General features: G+C 42.0%; 1 protein-coding gene across 1 annotated transcript; it reads right to left on the bottom strand.

Moving 5' to 3' along the window:
• Window positions 1-142: 142 nt before the first annotated feature.
• On the bottom strand, window positions 143-27,301 carry LOC129585561 (uncharacterized). Its single transcript, XM_055478279.1, has 14 exons — window positions 26,262-27,301; window positions 22,551-23,114; window positions 21,498-21,632; window positions 20,992-21,119; window positions 20,713-20,918; window positions 18,873-19,359; window positions 16,688-16,913; window positions 15,336-15,735; window positions 12,469-13,748; window positions 9,102-9,176; window positions 4,051-4,511; window positions 2,691-3,666; window positions 1,320-2,005; window positions 143-776 (listed from the first exon to the last, which is right to left on the bottom strand). Exons 1-14 carry the CDS (start codon window positions 26,791-26,793, stop codon window positions 603-605), a joined length of 6,330 nt encoding a protein of 2,109 aa, XP_055334254.1. The 5' UTR covers window positions 26,794-27,301; the 3' UTR covers window positions 143-602.

Below are 27,301 nucleotides of genomic sequence, written 5' to 3'. Positions count from 1 at the left end.
TTTTGTGCAAAATTGTTGATAACCGTTCTTGGCAATAAACTTTCTGGGGAAAAAATTGACACCGTGCGCTGGACTTGATCATCGATACGGGTACTTCCTACGGACTACGGAGCGAATACATAGTTAAACACAGCTTACAGAAACACCGACACTTATTTATTTACATCTATAAGCTACAGAAAAAAAGCATCTTATAAAGACACAAACAGCACAGCAAGGCGGCATCGAATACAACAGTTAGCAAACGCACAAAAAAACTAATTAAAAACTTCGCCCAGTATATCGCACTTCGCAGCACAAGCAAAAAGGCCGATTATGCTACGGGAACTTCTGAAAATACGCCAATGACAAAAAGAAAAAAATTACCAGTATTATACCATAATAAACTAATCATCTAGTACAGAGCCGACTCGTCTCGACACAATATGACAAAATTGAAATAAAAGGAAAACTATAAAAAAAACAACTACTTCCATTTGACCCGATCCCCTCTCGTATCCGGATAGATTGTGGTAATTTATTTATGTGAATCAAGGCAACCAAAGTGAAAGCGACGCAGCAGTACAGGATTCCATCGCATCCAGCGTTTTTAATTGGTCCGTTCAGTTGTTGCGGGCCAGCACCAGCGACACCTGCGCGGCCGGCGCCTTGAGCACGTCCAGCGCCTGGCGGTGCGTCATGTTGGTGCAGGGCTGGCCGTTGATCAGCAGGAGCCGGTCACCCGGCTGGATGCGCCCGTCGCGATGCGCCAGCGAATGCGTGATCACTTTGTTGACCTGCGCAAGAAAACTCACAATTATTTTTGGCTTTCCTGATAATTATTCTACGTTAACGTTGCTATTTCCGCTAGTTTCACATCATCCAGTTACACTTGCACAGAGTGAAACATTGCCATCATACCGTGGAAGAATTTGTACGTGTCTCGTCTGCATAAAGTTAAAAACACAAAATTTAGAGAAAAAAACCAAGGTAAATTTGTATGCCATATTATCTCTAGTTAATAACCATAAAAATTATAAGTACAAGCGCAGGCACATTATTTGACAAATGACCGTTAAATTTTCATGTGTGTTTAAAAATTATTACTTCCTTAAGGGCCGGTCAGGCTTAATTTGTTTCGGATCGATGGTGATTAAAATTATTAACATTTTAATTTATTTTAAATTTGCACCATATGGAGCAATGTAAATATTTACTGGTCTATTTACTGCGTGGAGTGTGATTAGGTATAAAAAATTTTAGCTTCATGTAAGAATTTTAAAATACTAAAATGTTTTGCAAAGTAATTATTTGATGGATTGAATGATCTTCCGGTTCACCTTGATCTGATTGTTCTCCGAATCAGCTCCACCCGTCAGCACGACGCCCACTCCGCCGCCGCTATTCCCATCCGGGCGGTTCAGCGTCACCAACACCACATCACAGTCCTTCCCCTCCGGCCCCAACAGCCGGCGTCCCATCTCCACCATCTGCTCCTGTCCATTCTCCTCTCCACCACCACCTATCACACCTTCCTTGCTGACCGCCACCCCGTTCTCCGTCCGTTCGCGACTGGTCGAGCGGCTCTTTTTCGCCACCTCGGCCGCCCGCATCGGCGCCGACTGCACCGCGGCCACCTGCGCCCCGATGGCGCCCAGGGCCAGCGGCGCCGGGGTGGCCGGGAGGGGCGGCGGTGGCGGGGTGGGCTGCAGGAAGTCCTCCGTCGGGTGCGGCAGATCCTCCAGTTCCTCGATGCCGCGATGACGGCCGCTGTAGTTGACAGAGAGACGGCTGGGGGCTTTGTGTTCCGGGGAGGCCGGCGGGGGCGGAGAGTCCCCGACGCTGGAGTTGCTGGAAGAGACGCCCGAGTCCCGCACGGTGCGGACGACTGTCGGTGACTGGCGGTGGATGGGTTCGGCGGGGGGTTCCTGGAGCTGGGAGCGGCGCGGGGTGTAGGGGATCTCGTTGTGGGTGGGCTCCGGGGTCACCATGTCGGGTTTTGTCGGTTTTCGCCAGCTTGGGATTTCTGAATGCAGTTATTCAACGTTAACACTAATAATAATGACGTAAGCCTATTTCTTTTTCGTACTGTATACATATATTTGTAGTTCCGGTTTCGGTTTATAAAAATATTCGCACATCGTACATATATCGTATACGTGTACTCCTAATTTCGGTTTATAAAAATATAATGCCACAATGAAAACGTAAAATTCTGCGATATGTAACGTTTTTACAAGTGACTAAAAAGATAAAACGCTAGTCGTCAAAACTCTTCAGAAGCAGTTTATCCTAACGGGAAACCGTTTGCGAAACGAACAATACCGCTAAAACGTTGCGAATCTTTCTACTGCTTAAACGTGGATGTTGCTACCTATGAAGTATGAACTGAATGTACGAGGCGACGTAGTGAGATGGCTCTAACTGAACCGCTAATTCGTACACTAAAAACTATGCTTAACGAGAAAACTCTGTAAATCTCAAACAACGTACTAGCAGTTTCAAAACGTTGAAATTTATCTTTTTAATAAAAATTTTTGAACAATACTGTCAGCCATTTATTTGATCGTAATGTAACTTTCATATAAACTGCAACGATGACACATCTGATTTAAACACCACAAAACCAACTGGAAAATCATTAACACTACCCATTTGCGGTAATAAATCATCCAGTTAAAGAAAAGAAACAGTTTGCACCGGTCGCCTACCTTCTTCCTCTAACTGGGTCTGCAGTGACACCTTCCCATTCCGTCCGCCACTCCACTCCCGCTGCGCGCCACTCCCCGGCAGACTGCTCTGGCTGACCGAGCGCGCTTTACTGCCGCTCAACGGCGCCGGCGGGGCCACCGGACCGCCCTCCTGGCTCTTCTGCTCAAACAGACTGGCCTTACTCATCACGCTCTTATTGGCCACCGGGATGATCAGCGGCTTGCTGCCCCGCCGTCCCCCTTCTTCATGTCCTGTCTTGGCCGTATAGCGCGCCAATGCTTCCGCAAACTTCCCGCCTGTCCCGGCGGAATTGAGCGCCGTGTGACTGGCACTCACTTCCTTCTTGGCCAGCTGCCGCGACAACTGCGCCGGACTGATGCGTCCCCGGTCCAACGAGGTGTCCGCCGCCTTCTCGCGGATGGACACGCGGCGTTCCGACACCGCTTCCTGGCGCGATGGATCGCTGCTGGAGAACGAATGAATCGAGTTGTTGCTCAGACTCTCCACGGAGCTGATGGAGGAGCTCCGGTTGCGATCGCGGCCCCACGAACGGTTGGACTGCGTGATGGGGGGCGTGGCCGTCGGTTGTTGCAGCACAGAGGGCCGGTTGATCACCGGCGGCATCGTGCGGCTGCCGTTCGTCGAGGGGGTGTGGTCGAAGGATTTCTGGGATGTCTGGCGGTCCATTGGGGCTGGTGATGGCTTTTCGATGGATTTCTGGGTTGTGAACGATGTTTTGGGAGCAGTTGGGCTCTGGAGAGATTTTGTGTCGTTGGCGGCGAAGCGACTGCGCCGGTCGGCGATAGTGGACGCCCCGGGAGCCACGCCGTTGACCTTTGTGATGCCTTTCGTCTGGTCGGCTTCGAAGGAGCCGCCGAGGAAGCGTTCGCGTTTCTTTTTGAAGTCATCGGAAATCAGCTCCCGGCCGATCTTGTAGGGATCAACTACGCTGCCGGTTTTATCGCTCGATATTTTCTGAAAGCGACATCGAGCATCAAAGTATGAGCTCACAATTTTCAGTGAATCGATAATTATCGAAGATCGTAGAAGTACAGCTGTTTAGTGATTCAATCAATTTAAATCTCGAATTTTTGAACTGGTCCTCAAAGCTAAGTTGAATAGATTGCGACATTCGACTTTGGGCTAAGCTTCGTAGTACAGTGGCAATACACGATCAAGGTCCTTCAAGTTATAGAAACATCATTGTAAAAAATACAAAAAAATGTAGTTTTATACTTTATAATCTAATCTGATGATCTTTTACTTTATAATCTAATCTGATGATCTTTTATTTTTAATAATTTTTTTGAAATTTTATCATAAAACGAACTCATGGTGACACGTGTACACTGTACATACCCGCTCATATTGCTCCATTTTTAACGGCACCGGTGCCACCGCACCGCCGTGTCCATTTCCATTGGCGTGATTCCCATTTCGTCGAAAGGACCCTGCGGATTCTTCCTCTTGTAGATCAAACGTCGGCTCCGTCGGCGGATCATAGTGGAAGGAATTACTGTGCTGGCGCAGTGCCGCCAGCCCGCGCGACTGGAAATTATTATCAAGTCCCGGCTCCTTCTGGATTTTGACGATGAACTCTGCCGGCTCGTTGACGTGCATGGAGCGGGCGCGCGTCACCTCCGTGCGGGCGACGGGCTCGATGATGCTGGATGACTGCACGCTGGGCTGCACCGTGCGGGTCACGCCGTAGTGGACGTCGCGGGAGTAGGCGTACGAATGGCGGGAGGCCATGTCGGGGGTGGCGATCAGCTGACTGGATGCCAAGTGGTCAGTGGAGGAATTGTAAAATGTATCCGGATCTGCAAAAAAACAAATGCATTAATTAAATGCCTGCTTAACTGCATGAAATCTTGTAGCGAACAAACTGGATGCGAGATACAAATCCCGAAATGAACATGCATGCACCTAATCAGTCGGCAGTGGAAACTCCAGCAAAACAGCTAACCAGTAATAAGCCAATAAACGCTAAAATACTAGTAAATACATATTAGAAAAGAAATACTAAAACTAAATAAATATAAATCTATAAATATTAGGATAAATACCAAAGTAACTAACCAATAAATATTAAAATACTTCAGAAATCTGTATAATATAAAATCTTATGAAAACAAATGTCAACACTCAACACGCAAGAAAATCAACAAGTTCAGAATATAGCTGAAAAGATCAACAGCGGATCAACCCGATTCAGATTAATCAGGCATTAATTAACCGGAAGTTCCAAAAAACACAATCTTACGGTAGACTTCGAGGACAATAACCATATCACACTCCGTTTCATTGTCGCATACAATACGCATGTTGGGATAGGGTAAACAAATCGGTGTGCAACCAAGCTGACACTTAATAAACAGTTAATAATTAGCAGGTCCATTGTCATGCCACTACTTTACTACTCTTTCACAATCCGACCATTGGGGAAAGCCAACCGGACTGCAAATTGCGCATTGCACAACCATTTATGCAACATTAAATCATAAAACGAAATCGTATTTTCACATTTTTTCAGCTGGAACGAAAGATACTTCGTACTGGCTGAAAGTACGGCGCTAATCCCCAGAATCTTTTTAATAAATAAATTATATGTCTGTTTCGGTATAAATTAAAAATTAAAAAGCGTCAAATTGCCTTCATCAAATGCTTTTATTCCAGTTAATTTTTTCGCAGTGACATCAGTGATTGCAAGAGCAAACCCAGTGAACTGGAAAAGAAGAAAATGTATGCCGGAATAAATTACCTTCCATTGTAATTGGAATATTGGTGACAACAGACAACATATCCGATTTCATTTTTCACACATAAGTCAGCTCAACCATCCAATTATCGTTCGAACTCAAAAATTGCCGCAAATTATATCTGTTACCGCCTGTCCACTCACAATCACACACAATTTCACACCTTGAATAACCGCACAATGCCTGATCCTCTTCAGAAAGTTAACCACAGTAATAAACCAATCGATCCGATTTCCAGGGGAAAGATATAGGTACAAAACAGCTGCGGTTAGGCGAATATTAATTCGCACTCGAATAAAAACTGATTCGGCATCGGCGACAATATGTGCTTGTTTGTCTGTCGGTGTGTCATTGTAAGATTGTTTGTTATACAAAACGCTCATCCAATCAAACACAGTATCACCGGTGAATCATGCTGGCTCTGGCCTTTTTTGGTGATTACTGTTATTGGAAAGAATGTGCTGCGATGGCATTACGCTGTTGACTAATATTACAATTTGTACCTACGTGCGCAACGCACTAATAATGGTTAATGGTAATGTCTTATTCGCTAACCTAAGGAAATCAAATTATCGTTAAATGATACTCTATACAGCACAAAATAATTCAGGTTAATTCTTGTAAAATTTGATCAAGGGATCTCAGATGGCAACATGTAATCTACTGTAATTATTACTAATTTACTGTCATCTCAAGTTCACAGTTCACACAGCGTAGGACAATTTAGAAGTACGACTGCCAAATATTGTAGCACAGTGGCGCAAGGTAAATTTCAAGCATTTGCACCCAGAGCTTATACTGCATATGAAATTGTATAAAAAATAATTCGAAGATTACTTACAAGTTACAACGACATTAGAATTTTTTTAACTATAACGTGCGACCATCACAGTCCATTTCTGCACACTGCTGCTTAACGAGACAACGGAGCCGGAAGGACTAATAAGTGGTCAGCGGAGTTCTCACTGCGGCATGACCTCAATAACGAGATATGCATATGAAAAGAACAAGGTTTCCTTAAACAATGCGAGTTGCGCATTACACCGCAGCTCCATTACGCATGCGGCAAGCGATTGTGTTTATAAACAAAACCTCCCAGTCTCCGCAGGTGGCGCAACTAAGTGCCAACTGCAAATGCAATTAGGCCACAAAAAAACCATCTTCCCGCTGGTCGCTCTCACGATCGAAGACGATCTCGTGAATTCCCTTGGAAATTTTAATCTTTTAAACCGAACAACTCCAAAAGAATTGAGTTAAAAAATTTAATTCTCCTATAATAATTTTGGACCGAAAAAATTTAAAAACAAATGCCGCTTTATAAAAAATGACCACGAATACAGCAGCTGTCATCATGTGCGAATTTGGTTTTTCACGAATTCCTTCCGACAAAAAACCCGAGAATTAATGAATTTAAAACTGCCAGAAGAAAATCCAAAATGATTCTTCAGAAAAGTGATGGGTGCTTTTAGGTTTACTACTTAATGCTTAGACCAACAAACTCTCATGCTGTAATTTCTCATCGGCAACAACCGGTACTGTATACTTGTACAACAGGTTAAGGTTTACATAAGAGGATGATTTATTTCTTTTAGCGGCCCCGGCGCTATCTGTGCACTGCGAGCGTCGAGAGAGAAAGAGGGGAGGCACTTAATAAAAACTGACGGATTGCGTCAAATCAGCAGCAAAGTTCACATCTTTGCAAACAGCTGCATCTTGCTTTCCATCACATCACACACACAGACCTGCAGCTCGGTGTTATCAATCACGCTACACATCCGGCGCGGCATCTGCACTATAGTGCTGCACACCATCGCAACAATTTTCGGTATCGGCGTTTGTAAGCAGAAAAGTAGACTGCAAGTCAATTAAAAGCATTCTCTCATAGTGTTGTGTGCTCTTTCCATTCTCAAACACCGGTAACAATCAATATAAACGCTCTTTCGTCAGCGATTTTGCAATCACACACTCACACACACACCACCATACACATCCACCAAATTTATTGCCCTATTTGTACTACATTATCCAAGAGCTGTAAACCGGTCAACTTTTATCTTTATGATCCTCTCCGCGCCAGATGTAATGTACATTGTGCATTAGGGAAGAGAATTTTAAAAGCCCCTAAACGCTCAACCACCTGCTGCATTTCACACCGAATGATGAACTCCAGTGGAAAAAAAATTGGAATTCCGAACTCCATTCAAATGGTTAACAAAAATTTGAATATGACCGAGAAAAGCTAAACATTAACGCAGATCCACAGCTAAAAGCTTTTCAAACTGGCACAAGAAAGAAAATAATTCTGTGTCGACATATTTAACGTTTCCGCCCCTTTCTTTTTATTTTTCATTTACAGGTCAACGCTAAATCGTTTTATAAAACGTAAAAGAAAAATACTGGGGCCCAATTATTTAATATTTCCGCAGTTTTCCTTTTGTTTCCTAACTTTTTGCTTAATTTATTTAGGCAAATTGTCAATTCTGTGATATATCAAACGTAAATTTTTCAATTTTGTAAAACCCCTTTCTAAAATAAACAAGAAAAAAATCGAATTGTAATTCTGCTGTTTTTTAAAGTGCATTTTTTAACTGCATTTTCCAATTAATATAAAAAATTTTAAAACAATAATTCGGGAGAAAACCAGTTTAATCCTGAATTTTTCTATTGATGTTTTCCAAAAACCTTAAAGCATAACACCGCCGTGGCAACGATCAACACGCCAGTATTTTCCCAAGACCACCGTGACGTGTGAACGATGCGGCATTACATCCACAACAACACCGGCGCAGACGTGCTGAACTCCATTGTTCGTGACAGTGTTCAATTACGTCCAATGTGAAAAAAGACTGACCGACAACCTTAAGGAACCGGCCCTTTACGGCGAATTGGACAACACAACACTAGCATATGTCTGCCATTAATTTTCCCTCACGCACACATGCATTCCACTGCATTCGCACGCAACAGATACAAGGAAAGAAAAAACGCATTACTGCAGCACATTAGAATTGATGCCGCCATCAACAGGTTGCATCACACACTGCAACACTCACTTCTCATCCATATTGCCACTTTTAATGCATAGTATGCGGCCCACACGCAGGCCCTAATCAATATTTGCCTTCTGTGTCAGCCAAAAAACTCGCAAATGTTGACATTTCTCTCTCTCTCTCGATCAATATCTGCTATGCATTGGAATGTTTTATAGGAAAAATGCACCAATAGCAAAATACGCCAATTAACCTATATTGACAAATTTACTCTGGACGAAAAAACCCATCATTTTCTGCAGGAGAAAAACTATAATTCGCAACTCCCTCGCGCATCATCAGCTATCGATGTCGCTGTTGAGCAGCGCGCGTTATCAAGTGTCCAAGTGGGCGAACATGCTGACGGTCGAGAGAAATCTGATTGAAGTGGAAATTAACGCTTGACTTGCACTGGTCGCCAAATTAATGCGACGAGCGACTCTCGGCCGTGTTACGCGACAACAAACCCAGTCGATCAATTAGCAATTAATCTACCCTGTCACAATCGATCCATCTTCATTCTACGACCACCATCTCCCCGTTAAACACTTTAAAAATGACGAAAACCTCCCAAACTAGCGACTACATGAGAAAGTCGAAGAGCGTCAGACGACAAACTGACCTGGTCCCAAAATGGCGTCGCTGCGTGTCGTTTCCTGGTTGGGCGACACACTGTGGATCGCGGTCTCTTCTCCGCCTAGGAAACGCAGGAAAACTTAAAATGCCAGATGGGGGAAGGCTAGACGATGGTAAAAAAAGATGCTGCGTATCGTCTTAATGGAAAATGCAAAAATGTTGGCCTGATTGAATGCACGCTACTGTTTGCGATTTGCCATGGAAAAACGGCACAGCACACACACTGCATTGCATTGCACAGTGGCCAGCGTTTGACTGACGGATGCGCATGAAAGCGCCTCATCGCTGGCCACACCCTCTTAATGATACACTGCACTGGTCGTACAAGCTGGTCCGCGGAGAATTTATTGGCCGGATTAAACACGGATTTGGGCGATAAGATGCGTTATTAATGGGGTTTTTTGTGATGTGTGCCGGTGCAGTAGAGAACTCGTACGCTTTTTGTACGATGGCTCTACCGGTGAAGCGGTGAACCTTCAGCGAAGATGCAGCTCGCTCTCGTTGCCACCTGTTGAGTGCGGTGAACCGTACACACGTACGTACTGTAGACACTGTACTTTAATACTCGTGCTGTACGAGTTTTAAAACAGTTTAATGTTTGATATAAAATTATTTATACATGCGTAAAATCATTACAAAACCGAAAAAATTTCCGGTATTATCACATTCCGGTCTATTCTAATTTATCTAAAACACTGCGGTAAGTTTAACGATGTAGTAAATTATTATTATTGGTAGGGGATTTTTCCAAGGCCACTGCATACAGTTCAACGTCTGACAAGATATCAAAAACAAAAAAATTACAATGGTAATGTGCCCAGGTTAATCCTAAATTGTTTCAGCGATTTATCATCTTTGCCCATGACAGTTCGCTGCATGTAATTAATGAAAACGCTTGTGTTAAGGCCACATTATAAAGACAAAGCGTGCAGTCATTTATTTTTTTCATGAACAGAACTGACCGCTTGGTGTCTGGTAGGTCGCGTCTAAACACCAGAGTGTCAAATGTATAAAACAATCAACATGCCGTTGAAGTGGATCCCGGCATATTAAATTAATTATTAAATTAATAAACAGAAGCTAAATTAATTACGGTATTCTGTAGCCTGTTAAATTTCCTATTTTTGTTGCTTAATAAACTTAGTAGTTCGCTCTCAGTAATGCTGCATAAGCAACATTTCACTCCTTGCACTTGTATTCGACAAAAATTGTTGATACTTCTACTGTAAATTTTAAAAAGATCTCCCGAATTTTTTCATATCAAACCAATAAATTACGGGTATTTATTCAGTCGGATATCGTTACCCGCACAACGTTATCAGTCAGATTCAATTCAAGAAAAATCTCTAAATCAACATGGAACTGTAACCTGATCCCGGAAGAACACGGACTTTTCCTTTGCACATTTACTTACTTATCAAACACGTATATGTTGTTAGTTTATTTAACGGTTAAATACGCTGTTATTCTACAGTCGACAATGAGCAATGGAAAACCAAACTTAAAAGTCCAATTGCCGGCGAAATCTGCCACCATGGCAGTAAAACCCGCACGGCATCATCACGAACCTGACCCCTTTTACTAATAAAATATCACTTGAAATTCAATGATTTTATTGCTGTCAGACTGGAAAAAAGTGAGCAAGATATCCGGGAGAAAACCGAGAAAAAGCAAATTGTGAAACGGTTACTTTCTGTGGGACAAATGAAACAGATACTTAACCGGTAAAATAAGCAGACCGATTCAACTGGATTGACGAGTGGTGTTTATGTTTTTGATTATTAAGAAGAATCTTCGTGATAACTCAGCGATTTACAGCTGGATCTGCTCGAATAAATAACAGTTACAACATCAACGCTGTGCACAGAATGCGGTGAAGTTCAAAGCGGTTTTTTTTCAACCGGGATGAATATTACGAAAACGTGCACAATACGCTGTACATAAGGTCACCACCCAGTTGTACGTTTACAACGCGCGCGCGTATTATAATTAAAATGCCTCTTATGCAGACGAAAATTAATCTGCACCCGTTTACACAGCGTATAAAATCAATTATTTTCAGGCATTGGCATATTTACATGCAACAGATAGTCATTATCAGACGAATTTCCCTAACCGTTTATTTTATCAGTTTTTATAATATAGATATGAGACACTGAATCTCGTCAGCAACTGTGGTACTGTTATAAGATATTGGTGTTTCGTAGTGAATCGGCAAACGGAATATCCCGGAACATAGGTTCGACCGTTTCTGCATGTATCCACGTACAAATTGGTACAATAGATTTATCATCACTTTGATAATTATGCTTTCGGTCTCAGTTTTCAAATAATATTTTTTAACTGTTTGGCAGTCTATAATAACGTGCAACATATATATGACGTCATCATTAAATTCTGTTTTCGTAAATTCAGTGTTTCGTAAATTAAATTCAGTGTTTTCGTAAATTAAACTCAGTGCGTACGCTTTTAAACAGAAAATATCGTATTTTCGGGTGGTTGATCTTAGTACTATAACGAGTTGAAAATTTTTAGCGAAGTATTTCCTGTCAAACCTGGTTGTCGGAATTTAATATTACAGCGATTACTACAATCATGTGTATCGATTTAGTAATACCCGCAAACGAGTACATAATGGAAATGTTCAAAATGTGTAACACATTTGAAAAACAAAACTTTCATTCAATACCAGCTTTCATAATTTATATATGCAAGATAGTTATGTTAAGTTGCTGACATTGCAGCGGTAATTATGTTCTGATTTGCAGTTAATCGTAGATCTGCCAAACTTATGGACACTTATACAATCGTACAATTAAAGAGCAGTGTCGGCTTTTCACAACGGGCGCTGCTGTTTCAAAATCGGACTAAGTGATCGCAAAATACTTAATAAACGATTAGCGCATCATGTAAAAACGAAGGCATAATTAAGTACGCGTTCACATCATCATCGCCGCGCATTTCTCACACTTAAACGTCGGCAGTGTTCAACGGGCAATTAAAGGAGCGCTTAGTAGACCGTTACTGACAGACACAATTAAATGCACTCACGCTGATTTTTTATCTACATATTAAACAGCCAGAAAATCAACCGGCCTTCCAACGAAATTTTAGGCGTGGGCAATTTCAATTTAAAACTGACTAATTTGCACAGAATTTAAAAATATTAAATCTATTATCAAATGCTGCAGTTTGCAAAAATTAAAATACTTATATGCACAAATAAAAATAATAAACAATTTTAGAAACTATCGTAAAATGTATAATAAAACCACAGTAGAAAATGCTAAGGATTAATAACTTTTGCGGTTTATTTTGACTAATAAAGCCTCATTTTTTCCAAAATTTCTTACCTGAATAAGTGCTATCCAAAGTGACTAAGCTATCCCGTCTTTCCGACGTCTCGACCGTCTCCACGGAATCCCTTCGGTGGCCTTCTCCGATTCCACTAACGACGGTCATCTGCACCAACCCCCGCGGGAGCGCCCGGATCAGTGTGGACACCTCGCTCTCGCCCATCCCCATCAGACTCTGCCCGTTGATCTTCTGAAGATAATCCCCCGGCCGGATATTCCCCAGTCGCCCCAACGGCGACGTCCGGGAGATCTCCTTGACCACACACCGGCCCTTCCGGTCCAACATGACCTTCAGCCCGATATCCCAGTTCATATGCAGGATCTCGATATCATGCGGATGCCCTTCCTGCTCGGAGGAACTGGACGAATCCCGGCGCAACGCCAGGGAGAAGTTGTCCTCCAGATCGGAGGTGTCGGAGGTGGTCGACACCGACAGGGAGGTGGAGTCGTCGGCAGAGATGATCTGCGAGGTGTCGGAGACGATGGTGCCGGCGTCCGGGTAGTTGCCGGAGTCGGTGCTCTCCCGCATGGCCTCCAGGTACACCGGGAAGTCGGACTGGGCGGGGCCCGTGGGAAAGGCCGGGAGGAAGTCGGCGGATAAGTCCAGGAGGGTCATCTCGCTGCTCAGCGCAAAGTCCGGCGGAGGCGGCAGGGGAGGGTGGGTGTCCATGGAGAAATCAATTAATTCCGTCATGCTGCTGGTGAGAAATTCCGTGTGATCGGTGTCGAGTAGTTCAACGTATGTGGCACGATGCAAATGATTTTTTGTAGCGAGTAATTCAACAGCAGCGTGTTCTCGTGCGGGTGACGGATTTAATGGGTGCACTGCGGTTGAGTCATGTGGAAAGCACGGAGGCGGCGGCAACAGCTGTGGCTGTATAGTGTCAGTGTGTAATGTGTGCAATGCCGGGTATATACTGGGTACCGGCGTATGCGAGTGGCTATTGTTTAGGACAAGTGGACCGTTAAGGTGGGCTGTGTTGTTGTACGGAGCGTCTGATTGTTGGTACATTGCTGTGTCAGCGGGAGAGACGGTGTTATCGGTGTTTGTCTTGACACTACCGTGGGGACTGTTAACACTTTTGTTGGCCGGCGTGAGACGGGAAAGGAATTTCGGCTTGGGCGGGACGACGGGTTTGGGCCCGATGAAGCCGGGGCGGGGCCGGTCGGCCGATACGGGGGAAAGGTCACTGGACGGCGGTGGAATGTCTGCGTGGTGGTGGCCTTCACCGGTGGACTGCGCGGGAGGAGACGGGTGGTCTGGCGGATTAATAACGCTGAAACATATACATAATTCCTCGGACATTGTTTCCGCTTGGTTACGGCATAAACGTGCATTTTAATGCTGATCGGCGTGCAAGTAAAATCACGCGCGGTGTACGCTGTACATAGAGCGTTATTTTTATGTATTTCTCTTCTGTGTGCGAGAATGCCGGTATTCGTACACGAATTATACACACCGCGACAAAAAAAAGGCTGCATTGCGTAAATTTTCATAGACTGTATTTCTATCGTACACAACGTAATACTTAATTATTATTCTATTCTTAACCGCTGAAAATACATCATATCAAATAAACATTACGTATTATAAATTATTTGTACTCGTATTTTCGAAGTTTTTGGTTAATCCAGTTATGCTATCGTAAGCTGACAAGACGGCTAATTAAAATATGAACGCTTTAAGAATTCATACTGTTAATGCAGTAATAGACGTTTGTTTATCAGGATGTGATATTGAACGCTGTAGCTAATTCAACGGAATTAAATCAAATATTTACTGTTATTCTAACGTAAGAACAGTGTTGCTAAATGTTGATTTAAATTGAGTAATCTCCCAGGGGTTAAGGTTCACTCTACCGGCTTTGAATAAGCGGTGTGTTACACGTGCAACGTCTACGAATGTGTAATGATGTTTCACAGTTGCAGGTCCAGTTTATTTTTACACAGACAGTCATTAATGCCTCACACGGAAATGTATTATTCATAGCAGGGGCAATAAACAAGTTGTCATTCCCAGTGTTTCGTGTTTTTTGGCATTAATTTTACATATAACATAACAGTATTCGGGGGAATTCGTATGACAACCGTATGGATGGCTGCCGTATTATGGAAAGCACGGTTTGTTGCCGCCTTTGTATTCACGTACCCTACTGAATGCAGCGCATTTTGCTTTAAAGCTTTCCAGTAACAAATACTTATCACAATATTGCTCGTATAAAAAGCATTGTTTCTTATAAATAAAATACTGAAACGCATGGTACGAAAAATATTATCATTAACAAAAAAAACGTTATCATATTAGAAATACAGAATTATCCTTATCGATTTCGATTCGCATTTACAGACTGAAGTGCTTGTACAGTACTCTGCACGATCGCAGTACATTAATCGCGAAGATGCTTCAGTCAACGCGATGCCACTGTCCTACAATGCAGCCATACTAGGGTAGAGTACGTACTCGTATTACGACGAGAATTAAACAGATTCCATGAAGTTTCCAACAGCTAATCCGAGACACGCGTTTCATTTTACAAACTACTGTCTTCTAAATGAGTATAACTTAAATACTTTTACTTTATGTCTATCAGAAAATATATTTTACAGAAACAAGTTCAAACAAAATTAATATACAGTACATTCAAATTTAGTAAGTTGTATACTTTGCGCAAATTTATTATAACCCAAATTAAGAAAATTACTTAAGCACAAATTAATTATCAAAAAATTCTCAAAAAATACCGTTCTCGAAAGACTAATCTTACAATGTGGTGTGGTTTTACAGCGCACACCGGAAAGCATGTCGAACACTGTCAATCCTCAACCTTAGCATCACCGCATACGTTTAACCTAATTTAACCTACCCGTCGTCCCCACTCCGATGCACCGGAAATGTCGGCGTTTGACCTTCCGGAAGATCCTTCTCCGCGATTCCCACTGCCTTGTCCGATACCTTCCACCAGGCTTTATCAAAAAAATCAACACTATCCCGCTGTAACACGTCAACAGAGTGATGCCCGGCAAGCACCGCACACTCCGCTTTTAAAGGCGCATCCTCGTTAGTCAGCGCACAATGAGCTAATCCATGACTGGCAATTGCCGGTAATTCATCAGCACAATTCTTTTTACACGCAACCGGCGACAACAACTGGGAGAGATCCAGTTGTCCCGCGTAATGGTTAACGTTAGGAACACTGGCAGGTTTCGTTAAGGGCGATCGGCTGCTGTGTGATGTTGGTTTTGGCGTTATGTCCAAGTGAACATCTGTTGAGAATATATCAAACGGGCATAGAATCAACACACCATCCGCGGCTGATAAGGGTTAAGTAAACTTTATGCTAATATCGTGTCGGCAAGGTAAGTATATCGGACAGTTTAATTTCCAGCGAAACCACAAGATAAAGGCATATAAAACGATTGTATTGGCTATACGGAATCAAGTAACTGATACGTTATTAGAAAATAAACTGCAAGTTTAAATAAACAGGATAGTGAAACCAACCAGCTTAATGGAAATTAAAAATATTATCTTGCTATAGAAGTTCCAAGAACAAACGAAATATTCTCGAATAAATCAAACAAATTTTGTAAAGTTAATCACCTCTTGATCTAAGTTTAAAGCAGTGAATTTTAAAGTTTAAAGAAGAATCGTGAAATAAAGCCTTGAGAAAGTCAGCTTAATCGGCATACATACTGCTAAAAGTCCAATTAATGCCACGCTAAAAACTGCAAAATTGAAAATATATCAAATAAATTTTGTAAAATTATTTAAAAGCACAGTCAACTAAATCCGAAAAAGCTCAGTCACTATAGTGCAACAAATTCTCAGTTTCAAAAGTATAAAATAAGTTTTGTCAAATTATCTAAAACGCCTCAACTTAATGCCTCAAAATTCAATTATTTCAAATGAGTTAAAGTTGACGAGTAAATGTATAAAAGTGCATTTAAAATTCCAGAGAAGGATGGACGTTTTCGCCGATATAAATCCGTAATAAATTCCGCACCAATGCAAGCTCGCACAAACCTGGGCAGCGTTTTATGTAAGGAAAATCCCAATAAGCGAACAAATGGATACGTTAAAATAAAAAAAAGCACCAGTTGCAGATGCACGTATATCCAAGGTCATATAGCTAATAGCATATATAGAAATATCCAGTTACAAAAAGTGGATAGATTCCCCTTCGGAGAACAACGGCTTACAGCATTCCCCACATACCAGACAGTGGCGATCGGTGTAGTCGGGCGACGAGCAACGGCGACGGTAGCAGCAACACCGCATTCCCATCCCCGCGATCATCTATTTGCCGATGATGCAGCGCGACGGCTGCCGTATAATCCGCTGCCGCACCAACGGTATCGAGTGCCGGCTGTACTGTGTGATCAGCATCCGTGGCGGTGTTAATGAGTTTGTTGCCGGTTTGTCCGCTGGCATCTTGACCACTCTGCCGGACAATACACATGCGTTTGTTTTTATTCAACGACAATCCTTAATCCCCACGGCCAACACCGCGGGATTATCCAGTCTGTGTCTATATACCAGCGCACTACCGTGTACCGCGAAATGCGAATAGATGTATAATGTATTGTACCCAGCACTTAAACGCCCCCGCCGCTCAACCTTAACGCGCGTGCAACTGCATCCACGTCCAATGGGATCTGTCCATTGTCTCAACGTGTACGCGTCGGTGAATTCGGTACGACTGGTTTTTTATGATTGACAACTTGACTGTTTTTCGTACGGAGATTTATAATTTATCATCGTTTTTTATTCAGAAAAATTGCTACAACGTAGTGCTCCGGAAATTATTTTTTAATCCTCGGTTACATTCAAAAAACCCTCATGGTCAAGGAAAAATTGTCCAGTGAGTTAATTACACCAGATTTTCAATTATTGCGCTTTCACATGAAGCGATATAGCGACATCACTGCAAAATGCTCTAATATGCGGTGAATATCGTAGAACAGTGGGAAGCTTGGGTTAAACCAATGTTCTCCTGTGCTATACCGCTTCCAACGTCGCTAAACGTTATACACGCACGTATGTGAGAACTGTTGCAAGGCAATATTTGTATTATTTTTATTCATCCATAACATCAAAATTCGCTAAATGGTCGCTGTGATTCCGGATTACTTAATTATCAGCATCTCTTTTTTTTCGATTCCATCCCATTTATTAGCTTAGTATTTATTTCAGTATAAGAATTGTTGCCCTATTGAATAAAAAATAACTAAATTCTGTTAAACAATGAGTTTGTCAATATTGGAAAATAAACAAATTCAACTGCCGATCTGAAAATTTTGGTTTTGTTTTCAGTCAGATGTTCCATCCATTTGTGTAACATGCACGAACGCATCTTTCCTTTAATCATAATTTCATGTTATTTATTTAAATGACGTAATTACACAAGCTGATTAACATCACAACGATCTACGTTCATATCATCGATTCCATCGTGAACGGCGACAAACTCATTCGGCGTAAACCGGAGTCGGCCAATTCACAATGCAGTGCTTTATAAATGACCGTTAAATGCTGGCGTAATGTTTAATTTATTAGGTTATCTTACACCGGCGTGTGCCGCTGAAGAAGTTCAAGATGGTCTGAGCAAACAGAAAAATCTCACCATGCTCTGTTCACCAGCCGGAAATTAGTCACCGTTTGTTGCGTCCGCGGACGCCACTGATCTACCTGATGCGCAGAAATCAGGCTTACCCGTAAACAGTTTCAACGGCATAATAAAAACGATTTTTCCTAGACAAGGTTGTATTTTTTTATTCTGCGTATGTTCTTCGAAATGGGCGATCATAGTGTGCTGAATAAGGAACAAAAACTTTACTAAACCGTTGGAATTTTGTACTGAATTATGCAGCATGCTGCCGCGGTAAAAATAATTGTCTGTAAATTGGTAAAAAAAATGATCAAACCCTACAATATTTTTGCACCTCTATTTTATAAGGAGCCCTTTATTTTTGTGTATTGTGACTTATCTTTGGGATGAAAAAACGATAACAAACGACGGTCACGATGGCTTAAAATGGACTTGTATACAGATAGGTAGAAAAAAACAACCACAATTAATTTTCGTTATTCGTCACGCGCTTTGAACGGATACATTTGTATAGTGGAGCTCGAACTACGAGTAATATGAACCCAGGACGATTACAACATCATAAGCCATTACTCTACAATGTTCTTTCCGATAGTGAGCGCTGCAGGTCCCGAGAGCGCCGTCAATTACACATACAATCAATTTAATTTATAATTAAATGTGTATCAACATATTGCGATTTAATTTAACACATAATTTAATAAATTAAAGGTCATGATTTAATTTATTTATGATATGATTTACTAAGATTTATTTTATTTTAGTACCGTATGTGAGTAAATTCTGTCCCACCTGTCGATTCTCCTCCATCTCGGCACTGTGGCCCGTCTTGAGGATACTCCGAATCTTCGCCGCCGTCGTCCCGCTGGCGTCACCCGGAGTATCCCGTTTCTTCTCCTTCTTACGGCCCTTTAGCCCCAAATACGCGCGGTACATGGCGCCGTCGATCAGCTTGGCGGGGGATTTTGTCCGCACCGGCCCGCCCACGGTCTCCGGGGAACCGGGTGCAAAGGTCACCACTTTTTTCCCGCCACTTCCGTCACTGTCGGACAATTCCGCGTCCACGGAGCTTTCGGGGAGATCGTCGCAGGCCAGGATGAAGTCTTTGAGCAACGGCGGTTCCGCCGGAGAAGTCGCGGTCATTATTTGGGAAGGGAGCGGAGGTGCCCGGTCAAGGTTAAGTGAAACGCTCGGATGCGCGATGTGCCGGAGTTTGTGTTTTTGTAATAACAGGTTTTCGGGTGTTAAGGCATTCGTGTCGGTGGATCGTAAAGGGGGTCTGAAAAATAACAGAAACGTGAGAAAACCACAGGGAGTCTTTTTATATAGCCTTTTATGTACGTAAATCGCACCGGTTTCTACTGGACGCGACGCTGAACAATTACAGCACAATTTGGAGAAGCTTTACCAGAAAGCCATATAAGAATTTCAGATTATACACACCAATACAGAATTTTTTTACGTGTACGTAACGGAGTGAAAACAAAGCCGGTTTACTGTTTATGTGCGTATAATGTCGGCGGTGAGCAGCTGTTAACATCTTCCAGCAGCGTCTATTCACCGAAAATTGTGCGTACACTGTAAGAAATCGTGCATTAGTTATAACTGCAATTTGTAAGGTACTAAATACTGTTCTACACGGTTCCCTTGAAAAATATGCTGATAATTTAATAACCAAAATGAAGATGTACAGTTTCCTTCCCATCTGCGCTGATAGTTCTACTACGATACCTGCTAATATTATCAAATATTCGGAAATTTTGTAGAAAAGTGGCATTTTCCCGAGCAGGTAATAATGCCAAAATTGACTTGTGGCTGTGCATTAGGCTTCTTGACTGAGTAATTACTGACACCTTTTTTGCAAAACCGAGATTCAAGTTCCAAAAAAAACATATTAATTTGAACCGTTTACGTTGTTAACAGCGCATCACAACATGAACAATCAAATATTATTAATTTGCAGTATCAGGTCACGCTGCAAGTGTACGCAATCGCGGAAAACACTTCCCTCTTTTCGCAAAAAATTCTGGTGCGAATAAATTTTGGGATAACGAAAGATGTTCACAAAAATCACAGCACATAATGCAATGCAAAAATTTTTACTGGCATTACTGAAAAACCGACAGGAAAAATGAATCAATTACAACGGAAAACATAAGCTGGAAAAGGATGGGAATATATTGCTGCATGAACAGTTGCACAAACATTCCTAGCCACCTTGTATGGTAATAACGTACATACAGAACATAAATATTTTTATATTTTTATACTATGTGGATATGCAGTCTACGTGTTATGAAAAAACAATCTCTTGGCTTTTCGCGATTCTCGATTATAACTGGCACAATAACCACGTGTCTTGTTTTTTAACGAAAGTGCCACTAAGCTACAAACCCAAGGTAAATAAATATCTGCGCATGTATAAATTTGTTGTTGTCGTTTATTATGCTAGAAACGAAATAATTTTTAGTTAGAGCTAGATCATTAGCTTCGCCGTATATTGCTGGTCCTGGAATAGGCATTAAGGAGTGAATCTGGGATAAAAAAAACTTGATTGTCGTGCTAACGTACACCGAAGAAATCATCGAAAAAGCATTTCCGGTGCTTTTAATTTGGTATTTCCGCAACCGACCTGTTAGTGTATTCGACTCCGCAGTTCTCCTTGCCCTTTCCGCCCGGTGTCGAATGTTCCTCCATAACCGTGTCCGGTGGATGTATCGCCTGCCGCAACAGCACCGTGTCACAGTACAAGGACTCTTCATCGCATTCCGGATCGTATGAACACTGGCTGGCGCTATCTGACCGTGACACCCGGAAGCCTTCGTTGATCTCTGTGCGCTGCAAGCATTACCAACCGTTCTGTGAAAATTAATGGAGACTGATATAATCTATCACGACAGGATTGTTTTACACTGAAATCGCTTGACCGCGATGATCCGGACGAGGTGGTCAGTGCCGAGTCGTGGCTGTGGTCATCCGGGATGATGACCTTTTCGTCGGCTGGTGTCGAGGCGCGGAACGTGAAATTACTGTCGTAATCTGTCATAGCAGCCGGACAAAGTTAAATGTCCTTCTAGAACTAATATTCCTGAGCTTCTAGTGCTATCAAAAATTCCAAAAATCGATGCTTTTCAACTGTTTTAGTGTTTTCCGATATGTCTGTATACAAGCACACCGAACAGCGGACATAATATATGTAATAGCGAACATCCATTACACTACGAGTCTACAATTAACCTTCACAAAGTGGACAGAAAATTGCGCACGAAGTACTTAGTGCAGATTAGTATGATGCGCATAATAAAACTTGAGTGGAAGCTGCGAAATCGCAGATAGCGATTCTGTGCCGTCATTATCACATTCCAGTTATTATCATAATTTTTAAATTTTAACTAGGTTATCCCAACATTGAATTACCGCTTTGTTTATACTGTTGAGCGTTGTGCTTATCACAAGACGAAGTGTAGGAACTTGTGTGGGTCAGGGCATCCAGATCCGGAATGCTATGGTATTCCCGCTCCGAAGGACACTGCTGGTCACTGTACGGGAGGTCTACAAATTGAGAAAAATTAGTTCAAAATTTCATGACATATTTGGTGCGGTTTTAGCTGTAGAAGTATATCAGCGGACGAGCGCGGCCGTACCAGCTGCATAACTAGAGAGTTTTAAAAGGGTTCTAAAAGAGTTCCCCACGCATGGAATAAACGCTATGTTTCAGAAGAGTGCAAAGCAGATATTTACAAAAAACAGTAACATTGTAAACGTCGACAATACTAAAGTTAAATATAATATCACTTGCATCGAAATCTTCATGTGATCGTACAAGAAATAACCATACTTCCAGACGGCGTTTTCGCCATCTCACTACTATGTTCACTTGCAGATGTGTAGTTTCGCTAGTGATTCATAAACACAATACCTGATTCGTAGTACAATAAAGGTGCACGGCACTGTACTTGAGATTTTCATGGCAAAAAGAAGAGAAGGGCAATTATTTACACTTGATATTTCAGTAAATCGCAGAAAAAATAATTAGTAGGCTGAATAAAAAATACGACAGGAGCACCGAAATACTGAAATTGGATCAAGGCCAAAATTTTTAGCTAATAAAAACTAATTACAGCAGGCGGTGATATTTACTACTAAACTTTACCGAAATGCACGGTATTCTTGCAATTAACATGTCAAAAAATGAACAACGTGGGATTCAGCATTATATCGAAAAGAAATGCATGACAAACTGTCGCTTAGCTAGTGCCTCGTAAAGCCGACAAAGAACACATAGATATTATAGGTATATCCTAAAGAGTAAAGGGTACTCATTTACGAGGTACGAGTCCTGTGTACAGTGCAATTATAATAGCTTAAAAAGCATGTCTTCGATTAGACTTGATTTTTTTAAAAATATTGGAAAAAAAAACTGTAAAGGTGTGGAACTTTTCGATGACCCGTCCTTATTATCACACTAACCATAGATATTCTCGTACTGCTCTTCCCGATACATCCCCTCCTCATCCTCCGTACCCTGCAGCGGAGGCGGCGGCGGAGGCGGTTCACTGGGCCGGCGCACCTTCCTCCCTTTGTGCATCCCACTCCAACCGGGCCCCCCACCTCCGCCGCTGTCCATTGTGCCGGTAAACGAGTGCGTCGGTGATGCAGTACTAATGGCGTTCCGCCCTACTTCCGCCGGTGTCTTCTTCGTCCGCCGCACCACCATGCTCAACCGCTGCGGTACATTCTTGAACAGCTCCACACACTCGGCACGCCGGAGTGTCCGCAGATCCACGCCGTTGACCACCAGGATCTCGTCGTCGGGTTGGACGGTGGTGTCGTTTGGAGCGGCGCGAATCAGGACGTAGTCGACGGTGTCGTGGTCCGGCTGGGTTTGGATGGATAAGCCCAGGCCCAGTTTCTCTCCCGGGGAACGGGAGAGGGTCACCGGGACCAGGTCGTAGGTGGGGGAGGGCGGGGTGGAGGATTCGTCGGAGTAGATGGGGGTTATGACCGGGCAGGACAACCGTTTCGGAGAGGAGACTGCCAAATAAATTAACAAATTAATTAATAATTATTCAGTCAAGGTATCAGAAAACGGAATACCGGCAAAATTCACGTTCAAGAAGACTTAGGAAAGCATAATAGAGTGAAATAAAGGTAACCGAATAACAAACCAGTTAATAAAATAATTACACCCTTGTATACGTGTATTATCATCAAAATTTATTGCCCGGGCAAAGTTGCTTAAAAATTTGCTACAGGTGCATGGTATGCACGGCAGCATATCAGTTATACAAAGTACAATATTATCTGTTACTCTTGCCAGCTAGGATTAACCTGCTTCTTCCGCTAAAGTTTTGGAATCATGCCACTACACTACGACATTCACCGATTATCACCGCAATACTCCTCTTTCCTCTACTGTACTGCCTGACATTAATCAATGTGCTCAAAGTGAAATAAAAAAGGAAAAATTATAAAAGGTGAAACGATTAATCTACCGTGTAAACTCGCATACTGTAGTATTTGTACACTCGCATAGTACTCGTTATAATGATTGTATGAACTGGTTATAATGTATGAACTAACTGCCCACTGTAAGAAAAACTCATTAAAACAGAAAAAATGTTTTGAAATTTTCATATTTCCCAAGTGCCCATATTGATGACACACACATATTATGTATTTAAATAACTGTAAATCTGATCATAGCACTCCATCGAAATTGAGGAAAATGTCCATAAAATTTAATTATGGCAAAAAAGTAAATGACAGTTATTTTCGATAGCATAAAAAACTGGTTTTATCATTTTCCGAGCTTTTGTCAGTTCATTCTCCAATTCAAAATTATATTTTTAAAAGTCTACGTACTGCGTACAGACAGTAATTTAATAATTATATGCTGCAGTGTGTAAAAGTCAGAAGCGGCATCGCAGTTTGCTAGTCACAGCGATGTGCATTGAGAATTTCTCATCCATAAAGATTCTGTAAGCGGCTGATCGGCTATCAGGAATGTTGTGGAATAATCCGATTAGCCAGCGTAATCGGTTGCACTTTACATAGTGAATAGCACCTAAACCACAACATAAACGATCCTGTCAGAATTTCGCCATGGATCGCTTCTACTGTACACTTGTAAGTTTAAATGTTATGCACATCAGTCCATGTCTTGGCCCGGCGGTAAACAAAATTTCTTAAGTGTCATATACTTGAGAACATCTTGACCGACAATACACCGCTGCTCAAACTCCGATTGTCAGGGGAAAAAATGAAAAATTGCACTATCTACCCGTGCAGCACCGGATATCGCAGAACATCTTATGAGAAATTCAACGAGAAACCACCCTCATCGTACAACCACAGAAGCGCAAAAAAGTGGTGACTTTACACCGGCAATCGTCTAATATAATTATGCCATATGTCCGATTAGCCGGCAACCATATTTCACCATATTTCACACTGATTTCGAGCCAATCTTCCGGTTTAATAAGAAAAGTCTAGATAAACCGTTTAGTATTACAACATTTGATAAACATAATAAAAAGCAGTATAAAGTTAATATTAATTAATTTAAAATTTGATACATTAGTAAGTCATCAACAACTAGTATTTCATTAATTTTTAATTAATAATACCGAACAAATTTTCTTACGAACCTTTGAGGCGTACAATTAACTTACGTTTTTTCTTCTTTCTATTCCGCGTGTAATGTTTCAATAGGCATAACTTCATATTGCAGATAAAATATAGAAGCAGCTGCTTCTGCCGCAAGACCGACCAAAAATAAAGTTAGAAAAAACTCTTCTACTGTATTCAGTGTACTGACAATCTAATCTGTCACTTACAAAAACGTTACATAAAAGTCAACGCATTAGAAGTTGACGTACACACACATAACCGGCGGAGAAATTTTTTTTCGCGGTCACCGGAAATAATTTATCACTAAAAGTCACACTTGAGTCAGCATGGTCTGTATGGGGCAATTACCATTGAAGCAGCGTACAGCGCTGACCAGTGCCGCGACAGAAGCCGCATCGGCCAACCGGCTACTGATTATACCGTTATTTCGTCTTTCGGCAGCGGCCAACACACCGACAGCTAACAATAATCAATTGTTGTCATCACATGTGATGTGATTGTATTACCAGCGAAAAAACACGCCACATAAATTGCGGTGCAAAAGCGTCTTTAAACGGCATCAATCACTTTCAGGGGGGAAAAATATATGGCATCGTTGATTTGGGTTTATGATGCAACAGGTGGTGATGCGTGCCGAAAATCAAAACTGCCAGATTTAAATTAAGTCAGCAGCAATAAACATCCATTCAGAAAGCGGCCAGTAAAACAGCATTTAATATGCAACCAAGTGGATCGAACGATAATTAATGACATGCATCAAGCGACATTGTTTTCCCATAATTAGCAAATCATTGCGGACAAGCACGCACACTTTAATTACGCGCACATATCAGATCAAGTTTATCGAAACAAGTTCGATCAAATGGTAAAAGCGGGAAACTGAAATTGTTAAATTTTTTTATCAAAATTCGTATCATTTTGAAATATTGCGAACCCATAATTTAATCTGTAATAAAAAAGGTATTATTATTTCATTGTAATTTGTACGTGACTAGCAACGTGCAATCGTAGTGAAACGGCATCGTTACAAGCCTCTCCCATCCAGTTGAAAAGCAACGCTAGACAGAATAAAGATTTCAAAAGACAAATTTAATACACAAACTTAAACTTTTTTTGTAAAAAAGCTTAAATGGTTGTTTCTCGTTTAATGCAGAGTCTCAAACTGATCCTGATATCTGCGACTAAATAATTCTATCAGCTTAGGATGCTTTTTTTCAAATTGCAGAAAATAAGTTTAATTTAAGTTTAAGCATACAGGCAGTGCAATATACAATTATTTCATTTAAATTTTTAACATTAATGTAAAGGAAAATATTTTGGTTGCCGATCTACTGTTACCGAAGAAGATAATTAAAAGCATATAATATAATCATATACCGGCAAAGTTTCCTCCTTGTGTTTTCCACACCAACAATGCACAATCAAAGAACGAACAACCGTTGACCGCAGATCAAATAACCCCTTTACAGAATTTCCACCATTTACCGAAAAACCTCAATCTACCATTACACACTGTTTAGCCATTATAGCCCAGGCCACTTGACTTACATTTCTTTTTTTTACCCGGCGCTCCATCAGCTGGACTCTCTCTGATGAGCGACTCCGCCGCACTCGAGCAGCGCGCATACGGCGTCTTATCCTGTCCACTGCTGCTGCTGCAGCTGCGCACACTGCCGCTATTTCCATACCACACTGACCAATCTGATCGGACGCGCTTGGCTGACACCGTAGCCGGATTACCGCTAATCGGGGCATCCGTTTGGAAAGTGCTCAACACACACCCGACCGTGGCTGTCTCTCCCAGCGGCGAGGATACCGGGGATTCCTCCAGCGTTGTCGCGGGCGAAGTAGTCAACAGGTGGCTGAAGGAGGGACGCAGTTGCCGCGTGGGCAGGAAGTACGGGCTCCCGCTCTCCGGGCGGGGACACTGCAGTTGGTTGATGTCGTGGATGCTCAGCTGCGGCGAGCTGACGCTCTTCCGCTCCGGCATGGCGCTGGACGAGGGGAGTAGAATGTTCCAGTTGAGCTCGCCGTTCGGGTGGAAGACTTTTTTACGTTTGCGCCACGTGAAGATGTGCATGGTGAATTAGATAAAACGCGTTTGCTAACAAAATTCGAAATATAATTCCCAACGCAAATCGTAGAGCAGTGGCACGAAATAAAAAGCAAACTGGCTTTGACTGTTCAGTTGTAATCGCTTCCTTAAAATATATTAGGTAGTCCAAATTTATATTTTTTTTACATGTTGCATCATGACGATGATAAGTGGACAAACAAGCGATAAATAAATTTTTGATTATAATGTAATCCGTGTCGCTGTTATAACAAATCGCTTTAAAAAATCGATGACAAGCGACGCTGTCGGTGCTGTTACACCTCGATCATGAATATCCGCATAATTTAATTTTCCACCCGAATAAAACAGCACCCGGCGTAATGACCACACTTGAGACAAAACTCTAACATTACGCAAATAATCCCGGCATTGATCAATGCGCAGTGCAAGTTGACGGAGTTTATGATCGCGTCAATAATACAGCTTCGGCCAAACACGCAGACAAAACGCAGCTGGCCGCATCATAAACATC

The sequence above is a fragment of the Paramacrobiotus metropolitanus genome, unplaced genomic scaffold (assembly GCF_019649055.1).
Source record: "Paramacrobiotus metropolitanus isolate TYO unplaced genomic scaffold, Prichtersi_v1.0 Parri_scaffold0000017, whole genome shotgun sequence".
In the NCBI taxonomy this organism is placed as follows: Eukaryota; Metazoa; Tardigrada; class Eutardigrada; order Parachela; family Macrobiotidae; genus Paramacrobiotus; species Paramacrobiotus metropolitanus.
The sequence above is the reverse complement of the archived record's forward strand: the minus strand, read 5'-3'. Positions and strand labels throughout refer to the sequence as shown.